This window comes from Scyliorhinus canicula, chromosome 17 (assembly GCF_902713615.1).
Source record: "Scyliorhinus canicula chromosome 17, sScyCan1.1, whole genome shotgun sequence".
NCBI classification, from domain to species: domain Eukaryota; kingdom Metazoa; phylum Chordata; class Chondrichthyes; order Carcharhiniformes; family Scyliorhinidae; genus Scyliorhinus; species Scyliorhinus canicula.
This window is the reverse complement of record NC_052162.1, coordinates 19,843,674-19,861,649: the sequence shown is the minus strand read 5'-3', so window position 1 is coordinate 19,861,649 and position 17,976 is coordinate 19,843,674. Positions and strand designations below refer to the sequence as shown.

Here is a 17,976-nt window from a genome sequence, read left to right as displayed (position 1 = left end):
TCATAATTTTATATGTTTCTATAAGATTCCCCCCTCATCCTTCTAAATTCCAACGAGTACAGTCCCAGTCTACTCAACCTCTCCTCGTAATCCAACCCCTTCAGGTCTGGGATTAACCTAGTGAATCTCCTCTGCACACCCTCCAGCGCCAGTACGTCCTTTCTCAAGTAAGGAGACCAAAACTGAACACAATACTCCAGGTGTGGCCTCACTAACACCTTATACAATTGCATCATAACCTCCCTAGTCTTAAACTCCATCCCTCTAGTAATGAAGGACAACATTCCATTTACCTTCTTAATCACCTGTTACACCTGTAAACCAACTTTTTGCGACTCATGCACTAGCACACCCAGGTCTCTCTGCACAGCAGCATGTTTTAATATTTTATCATTTAAATAATAATTCCGTTTGCTGTTATTCCTACCAAAATGGATAACCTCACATTTGTCAACATTGTATTCCATCTGGCAGACCCTAGCCAATTCACTTAACCTATCCAAATCCCTCTGCAGACTTCCAGTATCCTCTGCACTTTTCGCTTTACCACTCATCTTAGTGTCATCTGCAAAGTTGGACACATTGCCCTTGGTCCCCAACTCCAAATCGTCTATGTAAATTGTGAACAATTGTTGGCCCAACACTGATCCCTTGATCCCTGAGGGACACCACTAGCTACTGATTACCAACCAGAGAAACACCCATTAATCCCCACTCTTTGCTTTCTATTATTTAACCAATCCTCTATCCATGCTACTACTTTATACTTTATCTTATGCAGCAACGTTTTGTGTGGCACCTTGTCAAAGGCTTTCTGGAAATCCAGATATACCACATCCATTGGCTGCCCGTTGTCTACTGCATTGGAAATATCCTCAAAAGATTCCACTAAATTAGTTAGGCACGACCTGCCCTTTATGAACCCATGCTGTGTCTGCCCAATGGGATCATTTCTATCCAGATGCCTCGCTATTTCTTCCTTGATGATAGATTCCAGCATCTTCCCTACTACCGAAGTTAAGCTCACTGGCCTATAATTACCCGCTCTCTGCCTACCTCCTTTTTTAAACAGTGGTGTCACGTTTGCTCATTTCTAATCTGCCTGGACCACCCCAGAGTCCAGTGAATTTTGGTAAATTATCACTAGTGCATTTGCAATTTCCCTAGCCATCTCTTTTAGCACTCTGGGATGCATTCCATCAGGGCCAGGAGACTTGTCTACCTTTAGCCCCATTAGCTTGCCCATCACTACCTCCTTAGTGATAACAATCCTCTCAAGGTCCTCGCCTGTCATAGCCTCATTTCTATCAGTCACTGGCATGTTATTTGTGCCTTCCACTGTGAAGACCGACCCAAAACACCTGTTCAGATCCTCAGCCATTTCCCATTATTAAAACACCCTTCTCATCCTCTAAAGGACCAATATTTATCTTAGCCACTCTTTTTTGTTTTATATATTTGTAGAAACTTTTACTATCTTTTTATATTCTGAGCAAGTTTACTCTCATAATCTATTTTACTTTTCTTTAAAGCTTTTTTAGTCACTTTCTGTTGCCCCCTAAAGATTTCCCAGTCCTCTAGTCTCCCACTAATCTTTGCCACTTTGTATGCTTTTTCCTTCAATTTGATACTCTCCCTTATTTCCTTAGATATCGATGGTCGATTTTCCCTCTTTCTACCGTCCTTCCTTTTTGTTGGTCTAAAACCTTTGCTGAGCACTGTGAAAAATCGCTTGGAACGTTCTCCACTGTTCCTCAACTGTTCCACCATAAAGTCTTTGCTCCCAGTCTACATTAGCTAGTTCTTCTCTCATCCCATTGTAATCTTCTTTGTTTAAGCACAAAACACGAGTATTTGATTTTACCTTCTCATCCTCCATCTGTATTTTAAATTCCACCATATTGTGATTGCTCCTTCCGAGAGGATCCCTAACTATGAGATCATGAATCAATCCTGTCTCATTACACAGGACAAGACCTGGGACTGCTTGTTCCCTCGTAGGTTCCATTACATACTGTTCTAGGAAACTATCGTGATACATTCTATAACCTCCTCCTCAAGGCTGCCTTGACCGACCTGGTTAAACCAATCGACATGTAGATTAAAATCCCCCATGATAACTGCTGGACCATTTCTAAATGCATCCGTTATTTCTTTGTTTATTGCCTGCCTCACCATAATGTTACTATTTGGTGGCCTATAGACTACTCCTATCAGTGACTTTTTCGCCTTACTATTCCTGATTTCCACCCAAATGGATTCAACCTTATCCTCCATAGCACCGATGTCATCCCTTACTATTGCCCGGATGTCATCCTTAAATAACAGAGCTACACCACCTCCCTTACCATCCACTCTGTCCTTCCGAATAGTTTGATACCCTTGGATATTTAACTCCCAGTCATGACCATCCTTTAACCATGTTTCAGTAATGGCCACTAAATCATAGTAATACACGATGATTTGCGCCGTCAACTCATTTACCTTATTCCGAATCCTACGAGCATTCAGGTAAAGTACACTTAAGTTGGCTTTTTTTACCTCTGTTTTGAATCTTAACACCTCGATCAGTAACCTCTCCTAAGTTATATTTCCTCTTCACGTTTCTCCTAATTATCCTTGTCGTTGAACCCATATCTTCATGTAACAACCTGCCGCGTCGCTTACCATTAATGTTTTTACTTCCAGTTTAATTCCTTTTAGTATTACTGGGCCTATTCACTGAGCTCCCCTCAGTCACTGTACCTTGTACTGTCGCCCTTTTTGATTTTTGACAATGGCTTCGCTGCCTTACACTTTCCCCCTTACTTCCTTTTGCTTCTGTCCCTGTTTTACTACCTTCCAACTTCCTGCATCGGTTCCCATCCCCCTGCCACATTTGTTTAAACCCTCCCCAACAGCTCTGGCAAACACCCCCCTGTTCCAGTCCTGCCCAGGTGCAGACCGTCCGGTTTGTACTGGTCCCACCTCCCCCAGAACCGGTTCCAATGCCCCAGGAATTTGAATCCCTCCCTCTTGCACCATCTCTCAAGCCATGCATCCATCCTATCTATCCTGACATTCCTACTCTGACTAGCTCGTGGCACTGGTAGCAATCCTGAGTTTACTACCTTTGAGGTCCTACTTTTTAGTTTGACTCCAACTACCTGAATTCAGCTTGTAGGACCGCGTCCTATTTTTTACCTATACCGTTGGTGCCTATGTGCACCATGACAGCTGGCTGTTCACCCTTCCCCCCCCCCCCCCCCCCCACCCCCCAGAACATCCTGCAGCTGCTTCGAGACATCCTTGACCCTTGCACCAGGGAGGCAACATACCATCCTGGAGTCTCGATTGCGTCCGCAGAACCGCCTGTCTATTCCCCTTACGATTGAATCCCCTATCACTATAGCCCTGCCATTCTTCTTCCTGCTCTGCTGCACAGCAGAGCCAGCCACGGTGCTATGAACCTTGCTGCTGCTGCCTTCCCCTGGTGAGCCATCTCCCTCAACAGTATCCAAAGCGGTATATCTGTTTTGCAGGGAGATGACCGCAGGGGACACCTGCACTACCTTCCTACTCTTGCTCTGTGAAGGGGGGCTCAAAGACCCCATATCAGATAAATTGGGGTGTTTGGGTGGTCCAGAAACTGCGATGGGAGGGTCGAGAAATCGGGGTGGAATTTAGAAGTGGTGCCCTGACCGTTTCCTGCACTGACCAGCTAAATGAGGTAAGTGCGACCTTTGCGGGGCATTCCTTGCCGAGGCCGAAAAGAATCCGTTCTGTTTGATGGCAGGCAGCTCCGAGAAACGTCCGGTGATTTGTGCTCAAAATGGAACTCATTTTTGGGCATTAAATTACCTCCACAGTTTTGCTTGACTGGGAGCCAATATAGGTCAGCAAGCACAAGGGTGATAGGTGAATGTGGCTTGGCATTAAGTAAAGACACAAGCAGCAAAGTTTTGGAGGACCTCAAGTTTACAGAAGGCTAAATGATTAGGTTGACCAGGATTGCGTTGGAATGGTCAAAACCAGAGGTAATAAAGACATGCATTGAGGGTTTCAGCAACAGTTCAGCTGAGACAGGAGACAAATTGGACAGTGTTACAGAGTTGCAAGTAGACAGTCTTGGTTATGAAGCAGGTTGTTTTTTCTTTATTTGTTCATGGGATTTGGGCATCACTGGCTGGACCTGCATTTACTGCCCATCCCTAATTGCCCTCGAGGGGGCAGTTAAGAGTCAACCATGTTGCTGTGGATTTATAATCGCATGTAGGCCAGTCCAGGTAAGCAGATTTCCTTCCCGAAAGGATATTAGTGAATTAGAGGGGTTTTTACTACAATCGATAATGGTTTTAATTCCAGATTTGTTTTATTGAATTCAAATTTCACCATCTGGCAGGATTTGAACCTGGGTCCTGGACCATCACTCTGGGTCTCTGGTTTACTAGTCCAGTGACAATACCGTTGTGCCACCACCTTCCCAAGACCTGTGGTTAGAAGCCACCCAGGGGTCAATCGGGCAGCACGGTAGCACAGTGGTTAGCACAATTGCTTCACAGCTCCAGGGTCCCAGGTTCAATTCCCGGCTTGGGTCACTGTCTGTGTGGAATCTGCACGTTCTCCCCATGTTTCCTCCGGGTACTCCGGTTTCCTCCCACAGTTCAAAGATGTGCAGGCTAGGTGGATTGGCCGTGTTATATTGACCTTAGTGTCCAAAATTGCCCTTAGTGTTGGGTGGGGTACTGGGTTGTGGGGATAGGGTGGAGGTGTGGGCTTGGGTAGGGTGCTCTTTCCAAGAGCTGGTGCAGACTCGATGGGTCGAATGGCCTCCATCTGCACTGTAAATTCTATGATCTAATTAGGACACCAAGGTTACAAACAGTGATTTAGAAGTAACAGTGAGGGAACAGATAGATAAATGTGGACTCAGGTAAATTCAGTCCTATCCAGCTGGACAATAGTGGTGAGCAGGTGAAAGGCTGCAAACAGGTAGAGAAGGGCATGAAAGTATAATTTATTTTTGTCGCAGTGACATAGGATGTCATTTCTGACTTTGATGAATGCTGTTTTGGTACTGTGGCAAAGGTTGACTAGATTGGAGGGATTCCTGGAATGATGGACATAAATTTGGGAGGCAACAATATACTCAAGAGAGTAAAGGAAGGTTGCAGATGGGATGCTAGTTTGCCAGGAAGGTGTGATCAAGAGTTGGTGTTTTGAGAAATGGGTGACGACAGTAAAGGGGAGGATAACAGTATCTGGAGACACAACAATTGACAAAATCGGCTAACATGAGCAACAGAATGAATAATGAGGTGGTTAGCAGTTTAGTGAGAATAGGGTCAAGGGAACAGGAGATTTGGCTCATAGACAAGATGAGTTCAAAGAAGGAAAGAGCAGAGATAGGAGCGAGACCAGAGAAAGATGCTAATTCAGGGCCAGGCAGGGGGATCTTAGAAGAAGTTTGTCCTGGAGGGGTAGCAAAAGCAAGGAAGTATAGAGGTAGCTGGCCTCAATCTTAGTGAGACAGAGGTACATGAACTCCTTACGCTTACTGTCAGAGATGAGGGAAGGTCTATGACAGGATACAAGGCAGGAGAGATAGCTGAAATATTATTAGACATTTATAAGATACAGAGTTATGAAAAGCTTAGGACTGAGGAACTGAGGAAGAAAAATATAAATACAAAAAACTTACAACGGTTGAGCAGGCTGCAGTGGGCTAGAAGGCTGGATGAATAAAAAAGTAGGTAAACACTAATGGTACAGACTGCTGTCCAGCAGGGTATTTTGAGAGTTTCATACCAAGATAAAGCCATTCCTCATTCCAACACACCGTCCACTCCCCAAAAACAGTCATTCTACATTGGCAGAATCTTCTATGGAAGAAGTTGGACTGTGCAGAGCGGCCAGGTTTGAGAGGCCGAAGTTGCTGGGAGGGAGGGGTAAAGTGGAGGGAATGACTTTGCGAGTGTGAGGTGCCTTCTGGGGGCCTGCAAAGGAAGGCCCTCACAACCCCGTTTGGCTGACATCAGCCTGTGCAGCAAAAGCTAGTATGGGCCTCCCCTCTGCCGCAGGTATAATACCAGCAGGAACTGGATGAGGCCCTTTAATGGCCATTAACTGACCACTTAAAGTCCACAATAGGGCCAAGGGCTGGTGGGCTGCCCATTGGCTCCCCCGCTGTGCGTATAATTGCAATAGGGCCAGAAACAGGTGGTAGATGGTGGGCATGGTACCTGTTTTTTTCTTATTTTGCCTTTTTGTAGCGATTTTGGATTATTAGTCCTGTCTGTATGTGACAGCTGTAATGTCAGGCAATTTGCTGTATATAGAAGTATCAAACAAACAACTTGTGCCTAATTTAGCCCAAGTACCTTTATTTTGGTGGGATTTGAATTCATGATTTTCGGTCTTTGGATTATTCGTGCAGTAGCGTAACTACTTTCCAGTATACCATTCTGTGCACACAAATTAACGGCTGTCACACCTAATAGCAGCACAAAAAAGTATTGTTTTATTTCAATCTGATTCATTCACCAGACCATGTATCTGTTATGGCCAAGATGAACTGCCCGCGACGCTCCAGGTCAGCATAGGGTCAATTCAATGCTTTAACATCTGCGACAAGGATACCTGCAAACAATTTTCAGCACAGGAAATGCATTACCAGTGGCAGTTAAGATCACTTGTTCAATTTCTATGTCCCCAGTTTCTTCAAAGCTTGCACAGATGACATCTGTAATATCAGGAATTCATGTATTAAATGATTCTTGCATTAATAAGAAAATCCAGATCATGATGGGCAGTGCCTGCTTTCCACACATCAACCATGTTTACATTCCAAGGGATTCATCAATGCCATTCTCATTTGGAGAAACAGACTGTCTTTAAGGATAAGACTGCCTTTGGTATCAAATAAGTGTTGCCATTCTTAAATCAAGGCCATCCTATTCAGCCCCGGCCAATGACACCATAAACAATGCAGAAAAACCCATGTACCTCCCAGCGTTTTTAATAAAACAAATTGGCATCCTAGCATTACTTCAAATATGCTGCCAGATCACAGCATACTTCATAATACATTAGGTCTCCATGATCATTGTCTGCTGCCTGACTTTGCAACACATAGAGACCTAACCAGGCACAAAGAAGAGTCCACTCTGTAACAAAAACCAGAGCAAGGCACTGGCAATGAACACCTATCTGTGAAGATCAGAGTTGCATCAGATACAAATTTAACATGTTTTTTGATGATCCCTTCAATGCATCAAGTGACCTAAAACACTGTTCACAATATTATCCACTGCACTATTCCAGTTACCATTCATTGTAATGTTGTGGTGTGCCTTATTCTGCAACTTTGGGCATTCACAGTGGAAAATTTGTTTTCAGATCTCGTGCATCCATTTAAAGCTTAAGCCCATGCAGGAAACTGCCTCCTGGGCTCAAACACTGAAATCTAGAATATTCTGTACCGTTATAGCTATTTAAGGGCTTAGAAAAGCCTCTGAAACGAAATATTTGAAGGCCCTTGCACAAATGGCAGTAGATGCCAGAAAATAGGCATGGCCACCCAACACAATGGAAGCAGAAGGTGTTTCAAAGCCAGCAAAGAAAAACTGGAGCTACTTTTGTCCTAAACAGCTTCCACTAAAATCCACCATGCCATCATACTAATTCTAATTTAAGGAAGTGGATTGAAGATAAAAAGAGCAGTCACAAAGCACAAGCATTGAGCCAAAAAACATATCAAGTACACAAATGCCAAAGTAGAGAAATAAATGATTGCAATTAGTATATTTGTCCATTGAGTATTTCAGGTGGTTGCCCTGCTTTGCATTGCAATTTCTACTCTAAGATCAATTGTGTACTGCCTTTATGTGATTTTCTGACCTCCTAATGCCACTGACATAGCTAATGTCCAAGTGCAAAATGTCAAGAAATTGCCAAGTATGATGTTTAATTGATTAATCCATATGCAAGACAACTTATTTTTATATAGCGCCCTTAACAATAAAATATCCCAAGGCACTTCACAAGGATATTATGGAATAAAATTTGACACGCCATGTCAGGAGATATCAGGGTATGTGACTAAAAGTTTGATCCAAAAGATACTTTTGTCTTAAGTGTCAAGATTCGTCAGGAGTGTCTGAAAAGAGGAAAGTGAGGGGCGAAATTTGAAAAGGATGAAAAGTTGAAAATCAAGGCTTGCTTAATCAGGAGCCAATATAGGTAATTGAGTATATGGACGATGGGTGAACCAGTTACGACATGGGCAGCAGAATTTCGGATGACCTCACCCAAGTTTCTGGAGGGTAGAAAGTGGAAAGTTGGGCAGGATTGCATTAGAATCAACGGCATAGGTTCAGCAGCAAATGAACTGAGGCAGAGGTGGAATTGGGTATTGTTACAGTGGTGTTAGAAGATACAGTTTTGTTAACAATTAGGTCTGAAACATACTCTCGCTATGCTGTTGAAAGGTTAGGGTAAGTTGTGATTTACTGAAGTAACAAAGCCTGCTGCTTATACAAATAATTCTTCTGTTTTAAGCCAGTGAGGGAAAGTATGAACTCCTAACCAACTGTGAACTACAAGTATAATGTGGTATGATCCTGAAATTAAGCAAAACATGTAAAATTGGGCATTACAAAGAAAAGTTAGTTTTTCAGGCCAGAAGCTGCAAACCTTACCAAAAGAGGTCAGGAAGAGGAGGAATACATTCCATGATGGCTATTCTGCCTTTAGGAGTACATTATTTGCCAGGCATGAAGTGGCATAATCAGCAGAGCCCTAGACTTGACTGATTCACATGAAGGGCCCTTATATTACGCATTCCAAGGAGGTCTAGCCAGTAGACCCCAGGCTGAATTCAGTGAAACACTGCTGCCTACAGCATACTTACTGCATCCATAGGAAATTTCCCTCTGAGCAATTGTAGGTTTTGTGTTAAATAATCTTAAATGGAACAGAAGTATTAAGGAAGAGCATCATTTTCAGCTTCAAGTTGTCAACATTCAAACGACATAATCGGGAAATTATTATCATATATTTGATGTATTTGATTGAATGTTGAGCTGCGTATTTATTTGGCACTTATTACAGCCAGATATAAAAAGCTAATTGTTAGTATTTGAACCATTGAACATGAAACTAGAAGATGGGTTCAGCACAGTTACTTTGAAGATACAAGTTGTCCCATTAAAAACTAATATAATTATAGCATTCCTTGGAAGGCACAGTCACCTTCTTTACTGCATTTCTGGTCTGCTACTAATTACCATTGGCATTTTTGCTTTCTTATTCTGTCATGGTTTTCTCATGCTGGTCATTGATCTGCACATTGAAGTCCCTTTCAAAGTGGAATTATCGGTGATGCAGATTATTTTCTCAAACATTGGAGGAGTTGGGTCATGAAGGGGATGAATGTATTATAAGCCTCTTTTCAATCAGTCTAAACATGTGTAACACTGCTTTGAGATACCAATTTCATCATTTTAATTGCAGCATAAGCTTTGATGTACTTGCACTTTGTCCATAGTTGGCACTTAGGTATTGTGGGCCTGATCTGCATAGGATAACCTTGATCTTGTTGGCGCAATCCTTCCACTCTTTATTGACCTTCAAATAAGAGTGATACAGATGACAACCTTGATATGAAGCCATCATGAAAGCTTCTGGGTAAGTATGCATTGATCAGCATGATTCTATGCTGGTGGTCAGATACCACGTTATGTAATGAACTACTATAAACTGTTTTTGGTTCATTACAGGCACAGCATTGCACAGATTGCTCAAATAGGTTCAAATCATAATCTAATTTAAGATATCTGAAAATCCAGCAAGTTTTTCAAATTGTTTCCCTCTCACTTTTCTCCCTTTAGTCGGCGATCAATCTGATGAAATACTGGCTCTGCCGACTCCTATGATTTTGATGGTTCATCTGTGGGCTGCAACAGCTGAAACTCTATATGTCTTTAGAGCTAGCAATGATGGAAGGAATTCTATGCATAAAATTGAGGATCAGGCTGACTTTGACAGCTGTTGTGCTGTATCCATGTTAGATGTTCCCTGTCGATCTTTCTTGAGGAGATAACATCATTCCATTGATACTTTCCTGCTGCACCTAACCATTATTAAGCACATCTCTATTATCATTATCAGTATATTATATGGGAGACTCACTATGCAGCAGAGAAATAAGACTTGGTGGTGAATTTTGCATGCAACCTGACACTCATGCAGTCCTTTACTGTGTTATTGAACGCACTGCCAGGTCCAGCACTGGTGGTGGATTGAATGCAGTCCCCATAGTGTATTCAAATCTAGAATGTTAAAATGATATTTAGTCACTCATCTTTAAATGAAGAGTTGCAATATTTTCACAGCAAGCTCTGCAGCAACAAAAAATCCAATTGAAAAGAATGCATTGTGCATATGTTACTGTTGCAATATGGGCATTTCATTTCACTATTAAGTGTATAATCTTTGGTTAATTGCTCGACCGCACAAATTGATCGCTTTAGCAGTCGCACAATAGATTTATCTTACAGCAATTCGGAAATTACTCAGATGCAGCAGCACGCACCACTACCTTGCAGTCTTAACATTGTTGGCCACTATCTTGACAGCAATGCCGAAGCCTAAGCAATCAATTTTTTCTAATGATGAATTGTTTAGAAGTAGATCATGCATCACAAGGAATTATCAGTAACTATGTTTGTTAGAAGCTGCTCTGAAAATGGCTTATGTGGCTAAGAGGCTTTACCTGCTTATAATAAAGTGAAAAAATGAAGACATTTTGAATTTAGTCTGGATCAATTGTGGCACTCCAATTTAATCACATGAGCCTGAGATTGTGGTTAAAAATATGCAGCCTGATTAGAGCACAAACTCCAAATATGTGTGTATACATTTGCGCTATTGTTAATTTTGCTCTGTGCTTATCTGCTAAGAAGGTCTGTTCTTTGCACAGCTGTGTACTGATCAATGCATACTATCATTTAACATTATTTCAGCAGAAGTGCTCCTTGTCTGCAGGTTTTCGCAATTTACATGTGGATGACCAAATGAGTCTCATACAGTACTCGTGGATGGCAGTTATGGTCTTCGCAATGGGTTGGAGATCCTATAGAATTGTGAATTCCAGAATGCTCTACTTTGCACCAGACTTGGTATTTAATGAGTAAGTGAACATATTTCTGGTAGGAGTGTGCTACACACTGACTCAGGTTAAAATTACATAATTTATAAGTAATTCCCAATAAATATTCAACCTGTAACTCCTAAAAACAAGCTTTTGGGTATGGAGGTATTTCACTCCCTGAGTGCAGAACCTCATTTACAAGTGCTTGACTCCAACTCTATCACTGTTGCTTGGTCTACTATAATTTCAAGTCCTCAATTTGTTGTGGCTTAACTGAAACTTGTAGGGAACTGCTTTTTACTTTTGACTCCATCAACTTCTAATACTGTTGGATAAACTAATGGCAAATGAAAGCTTTGATAAAATAAGCTAAAGAACATGTATTTAAAGCTCTATGCCTTAAGAAAGTTTAATATTACCATTTCCCGATCACAGATAGGGATTGTAAAATTGAAGTGTTTTTAAAGCAAAAAAAAATACAGTAAAATTGGCGTTATTATTAGGTACTTGCTTCTGACACCTATAAAAGATAGAAGTTTGTTGAAGCATAATAATTCTGCCTTTTATCCAAATTAAATTATTTTCAAAAGTTCCACATACTGGTTGAAGGGAAGGCAGGAAATCTAATTTATTTACAGTTATAATTGGGTACAATTGATGATGGAAATCTGGACTAGTCTGATTTCTCAGTTATGGTTTAAAAGACAGTTGCCTACATGTCAAATGTCTACAAATTATGCAAACATGCCTGTTATTCAGTTATTATCCTGGGGAATTCTGTGTGGATTTTATTTCTGTTTAATACTGTGTTATTTCTGATATTATGTTTTGTTCATGTTAATCTATGAAATTAAAGTGATAAACTGTTTAAAACCTAGTATTTGTTGTTTAACATGCGCCAATTATGAAATGCCATTTATTACTTTTTTGAGTTGTACAATTTGCAAATACGTCCATATATCATTGCAGCCTCATTTTTTCTCCTTTGTATCTGTCCAGCACTTTGGAAGCCTGCTGAGGTCCTGAGATATTGCTTGAAATAATATGATGTGGAGAGAGGCCTTTTTAGCCTTGTTTATCCACAGTTGATTTTTACTCGAGATATGGACTAAACATTTTCTGTTGTGAAATAGTTTATATTCTCTATTACATGTAATAGTTTCAATTTGCCAACAGATGTGCAGCCCATTGGATTTAAGTTCATCAAGGAGCAGGAGCTATAATTGCTTTCAGAAATTACTGACAACTTCGAAGAAAAAAAGCGCAATTATTATAAATATGTCAGCCAGTATGCAATTTTTAATCAAAGGAAAAAAATGAGGGAGGAATGACAGATTCTCAGGAAGGCCAGTGCGCAAATTTCAATTTGTTTGGTTCAATCAACTTGCATAAGACTTGCTCCAGTATTGATATAATTCCTTCATGACATATTATGAATTTATTAGTTTCCTTTCGGATGGTAGTCAAATATATTTCTGAGCTTCAATTTTGTGGATGTGAGCTGCCAAAAATTGCTTCATAACTCACATTTATGAAATTAGCTCATGTATATTGTTAATATATGATCTAAGCTGACTTAAAGGGAATGGAAATCAAGCAAGGGAAAAATCTATTCAAAATCGGCATTCATGATCCAATGCTCCAAGCAGGGAGTGGTGCTTACAAGAATCAAATCAGAAAGATCGCAAGTGCACAGGCCATGATTTGCCATTCATTCTTAAGCACCAAATCACAGATTCACCCGTTGCACTATCATTCTATATTTGATTTTTTTTTTTAAGTTGATGCTCTCCTAATAAGGTCCACATCCCTGCTTGGCAATGTCATTAATGTGGAGCATCCCAAGGCAACTTCATTGCAAATAACAGGCTGCAACTTCAAACTTGCTCAAAAGCCTTCTGACTCCCGAAAAGCCATGTTGCAGGTTGGAATGTCAATTTATTTTAGCAATGTGCAGGCATTAAAAGAGACAAGCCTAGCATAATGTTTTGTAAGGGAATAATGTATTTGTTGTTAGGGAACCACGATGTGAAATGGCATCATGAAGTTAGGACTGAATGATGACATTTGATTATCATTCACTTCTTCTACTAAGCATAAGCGCAAATGCATCAGTTTCTTTCCACCAATTGAAAGGTGGTATTTTGTCCTCCTTTATTTCCCAATATTAAATTGGGCCAGGTCTTCAATCTTACCGCAGAGTGCTGATCATGATAAGTGGTCCATTGCAGTTTTTGCAGTTGCCATAATTATTTTTCATCAGCACAGTTTATTTTTCAGGTTTCTCTTCTAGGACTCACATTGCAATTAGCATCAACCAAGGTTCTTTGAAGAAAAAAGAGCTAATTACCTTTTTTTGCGCACATGCATAAAAATCGACACTGCAGTGCCATGATAGTTAAGATGGGTGATGTTACCTGTGGTTTCTAATCCCACATTTTTATAGAGAACATGCGCAATTACATCAGTTTGTTTTTCTTCAGCTCAAAGATCGTATTTTGTCTTCCATTCATTGCATTCTCCAATAGTGAACTGTGGATGATCTTCAGTCTTGTTGCAGTTTGTAGACAAATAGTCGGTCACAGTTTCTACAATTGCCGCAATTCTAATTGTTTAGTTTTCTTCATCAGTTTATCTTTCAGGTTACTATTTTAGCTCTCAGATTATGAAGCTCAATTAGCATCAACTAAGGCTTTTCAAAAAGATATTGTTATTTCTTCTTAGGAAATGTGTACAAAAGTAGCAAAATGGCAACGCCTATTTTTAAGCCCAGCGGCATTAGCGCACTTCTAAATACATTGCCAGCAATTTATTTATCTGTTTCTAAGGCAGTCATAAAAATGACAGAGAGCGTTATAACGAAGAACAACAAAGTTCACAAATAAACAAGGGGAACTTGGGGCTAAGCCGCTACACTGAAATGTGATTAACCATGGCAGTTTCACCACTAGAGGGCACCAGTAGGCACGATGTTGGCTGAGCTTGTGATCCAAACAATTTCAGAACCAGAATGCCCGCACCGACATCTGCAATGGGTGTCATCACCATTTGAGATGCAGATCCAAAAAAACAATAAACTTGAATTTCTCTGTCGCTTCAGACATGCCACGGTAGTACAAATTTAATGGCTTATTTTTGAACTGTTTTCTCTGTTATGCAGGTGAACATGATAGCCAATCTACACATGGGGAGGTCTCACAAGCAGCAAATGGGTGAATGATCTGATTTGTTTTTGGTATTGTTATGACTGGGATGGGAGGAGTGCGTACTTTGACCAGCTCCGCTACTCCACAGCTCGCACCATTAGTTTAAAAGTTTGATTCACTCAGCAAAATTTGCTACTGTTACTCTGAATAAAAGTGACTTTAACCAGGCTTCTTCCAATAAACAACAGACTTATTAGTTTATTATAAAAAAACAGTCTTGTCAAATAGCATGGCAAAGCGTACCAATATATAGTATGAAATATGAAAGAAAACTAGTTGCTCTTTCAAGATAACCTACACATACACCCCCCACACTAAAAAATGGTTTCTACCAAAGGTGATTCAAGGGAAAGGGATTGATGGTGGTGTCCCTGAAATGGCTCCCGGGTTATATGGCTGTTCTCTCAGCACTGATCTGTGAAACAATTGATGACTCTTGCGCTGCTTTTCAGGTGGGCTTGAGGAACATTTGGAGGCACTTTATTCCAGCATATGGTGCAACTGAACTGCAAAAAGGCTGCTGTCTTCTTTTCACAAGCAGTTGGTCCTTCTTCTTCTCAAAGCAAAACCAACTTTTAAACATAGTTTTCCAGGCACATTTTATTTTCAGAGCCATAAACTATACGTGATCCTCTTGTACACAGTCCACCAGGGTCGAAAGGTTTCCAGCTTCCTTAAAACTGCTTGATTACCTTTTCTTGTAAAATTATGTTTTTTCCAGGAATAGCAGTCAGATGCTGCATTAACCTTTTAAGAGACTCTCTCAAAACACAAATTCTTCAAAAATGTTCTTAGTCCTTGACGATATTGTTGGTTGAAGGAACACTATTGGCTAGGACAAGGAGAGTTCACTGTTTTCCTTTAAGTTGTACCACACAACTTTTCCATCTCCCTGTTGACATTAGTTAACATACAACACAAAAGACAGCACCTAACACAATAATATTCTCTAAATATTGAGTGTAAAATTAAATTTATGTGTTATCATCCATCAGTACCACACCTTAGAAAACATTCAATTTTAGATGCAGAACAAATGGAATGTAAAATAGTGCTCGCTACCTGAAAATATTAGCAATCAGATATGATGCTACTGGTAGATCACTGCCAACAATAGCATCAAGGTTTTTTTGACTTTGGCATTGGATCAAGATGCAGGTAATTACCAGAGATGGATTTTTTCTGATGAAAAAGTTAAGTCTTATTGCACATTCTAACTAATGTACATCATGAATGTTTTTGAATGAATTCAATTTTCATCTTATTTCTAGTTACATCTTAATGTTCTATAATTTTCTGTTTAGTTTATACTTTGATTGGCCAGTAACATTGCATAAACCCATCTTGCTCCACTGCCAAAAACTTCAGCACAAAAAATTCTGTACAGTCAAATTACAGAAAAAATATGGGGCTGGATTCTCCGTAGGATAACGGCGAAATCATGAAACACGATCGGCCGGAGAATTGACTCCGACAGCGAAATTGGGCCTGACACCGGTTTCGTGCCAAATCGGCATCCTCCGGACCCCCAAAATCCCGACGCCTGCCATGCGGCCCAGAAGTACAGTCTGCACCTCATTATCGATCGTGTCGACCAATTCTCCGGGATCTCAGCGATTCTGCCCCTCGGATGGGCTGAGTTCCCAACGGCATGTTTCTAATGTGGTATAAAAATCGTGAAGCTGGCATGGTGACTGAGGTGGCTGAGAGGAGGTGGCGTGAGGGGACTACCGGTTCCCGGATCGGACACGCGGTGACAACCGGGGCCACCGTGGTACCTGGTTGGACACGGGTGTTTGCGCCATGACAACATGTTTTCCTCTCACCCCCTGCAGATAAATATGGCATTCGGTCATCAACCAGCGATGTTGGTGCCGTGGCGATGCTGTGCCAACGTGAGCGGGGACGGCTCAGAGGAGGCGATGGCTGCAAAAGAGGAGCGGGCTGCAGAGGGGCAGATGGCAGTCGCTCAGGCTGGAGGGCCGGCCGCCCAAGAGAACGAGGAGGAGAAGATGGAGGTGGTGCCAAGGAGGCGCCGGATGAGGCCAAGCGTCTACCGCGACCACATGTCCTTTGAGGACCTGCCGGACCGGGCATGCAGGAGAAGACTGCGGATGAGCATGAAGACAGTGAGACACATCTGCCACATGATGGCACACCTGGCACTGCATGGGAATGTGGGACGACACACGGTCCCGGTGGCCGTCAAGGTGATGGTAGCATTGTACTTCTACGAGACAGGGTCTTTCCAGTCGCCAAGTGGGGACCTGTCCGGCATCTCACGGACGCCCTGTATGCCCTGGCGGACCGGTACATCCAGTACCCTGTGAACCGTACCCACCAGGATGCCCGGGCAGCAGGCTTCGCCACCATCACTGGGATGCCCCGGGTCTAGGGGGTAGTCGATGGTGTGCATGTCGCCCAATGGCCACCGGTGGATCACAGGCCGCAGTTCACAAACAGAAAGGGGTACAACCCCATGAGCGTTCAGGTGGTCTGTGACCTTCAGATGAGGATCCTTCCACAGGTTCACTTACGGAAACCTTGTTACAACTTTTACTTCCTCTGGATAGTCAATTTTGATTGTCTTCTCGGCGCTCCTGGGCAGTGAACATGACTCATTCATATTGGCACAATCGGTGATCCCCGACATGTTCGAGGGACCTCCCCCCCCGCCGGCTGCGAGGCTGGTTGACAGGGGTTACCCGGTGTGGTCATGGCTGATGACGCCTATACGGAGGCCAGAGACCGATGCGGAGACCCGCTACAATGAGCCCATTGTGCGACCAGGGATGTTGTCAAGAGATGCTTCTGGGCAAGGGCATGGACACCATAATACCACACCCCTTCAACACTGTACTCCCACACCACTGTCCACCCTCATGCACACCCACTCCTTTATATATATCTGCAGGCCTATGAGCCAGGGGCACTGGGTTGGCAGTGATAGTGTGTCTGGTCCATGGGATGGAGGATGATGATAGCCCACTCTGCAAAGAGCTCCATGCTCCACATTGTTAGACGATGTCTGACTCATGTCCACAGTAGCACCTTCCACCTGGGTGATCCCTGCATGCGACCTGACCAGTCCATCACAAGGTCCTGTCGAATAGCTGGGGAGGGGGTGATGGGGACGGTCGGGATGTGGGTGAGCTACACAGTCCACCCACTGGGCCTCACTCCTCTCCAGCCCCTCACTCCCAAAGGCCATCACTGACTCGCCCCAGACCACACCCACCAGACAGAGCACCAAGGATGGTTTTAACGCTGTGAACATGTGTTTATTTTGAGCAAGAATATACAGCCTGTGCCCTAGCCCCTAAAATTAAGCTGTGCCCTGCACCTGTACCAGCTTAACTGGTGTCTAACTTTCTTTCCTTAAGGGTCCTACAGCTACGCCTATGTGGTTCCCCAGACGGTACAGCAGGAGAGGAGGCGGCCTGCTGTGACTCCTGCCATGCGACGCGGGTCCCCTTTGGCGCACGTCTCCTGGGGCGACCCGGCCTGGATGGGCCCGGCTGCTCCTCTGGCGTCCCAAGTGGCATGCTGCCGCCCTGTTCAGCCCACTGCCCACCAGATTCAGCAGTGACAGGAGAGGGGGGGGGGGGGGGGGGCCGAGGTGCTGCGGTGTTCCGGCAC

At 42.6% G+C, this 17,976-nt stretch overlaps 1 protein-coding gene across 2 annotated transcripts in view; it reads left to right on the top strand.

Moving 5' to 3' along the window:
* The window catches only part of ar (androgen receptor), a 487,117-nt gene that overhangs the window by 337,103 nt on the left and 132,038 nt on the right, over positions 1-17,976 (top strand). The window contains exon 5 of one of the 2 annotated variants that reach the window (XM_038774355.1): positions 11,026-11,170. The exons of the other annotated variant lie outside the window; for it this stretch is intronic. Coding sequence (XP_038630283.1) covers positions 11,026-11,170 — 145 coding nt within the window. The remainder of the gene's footprint in view (positions 1-11,025; positions 11,171-17,976) is intronic. 2 annotated transcript variants of the gene reach the window in all.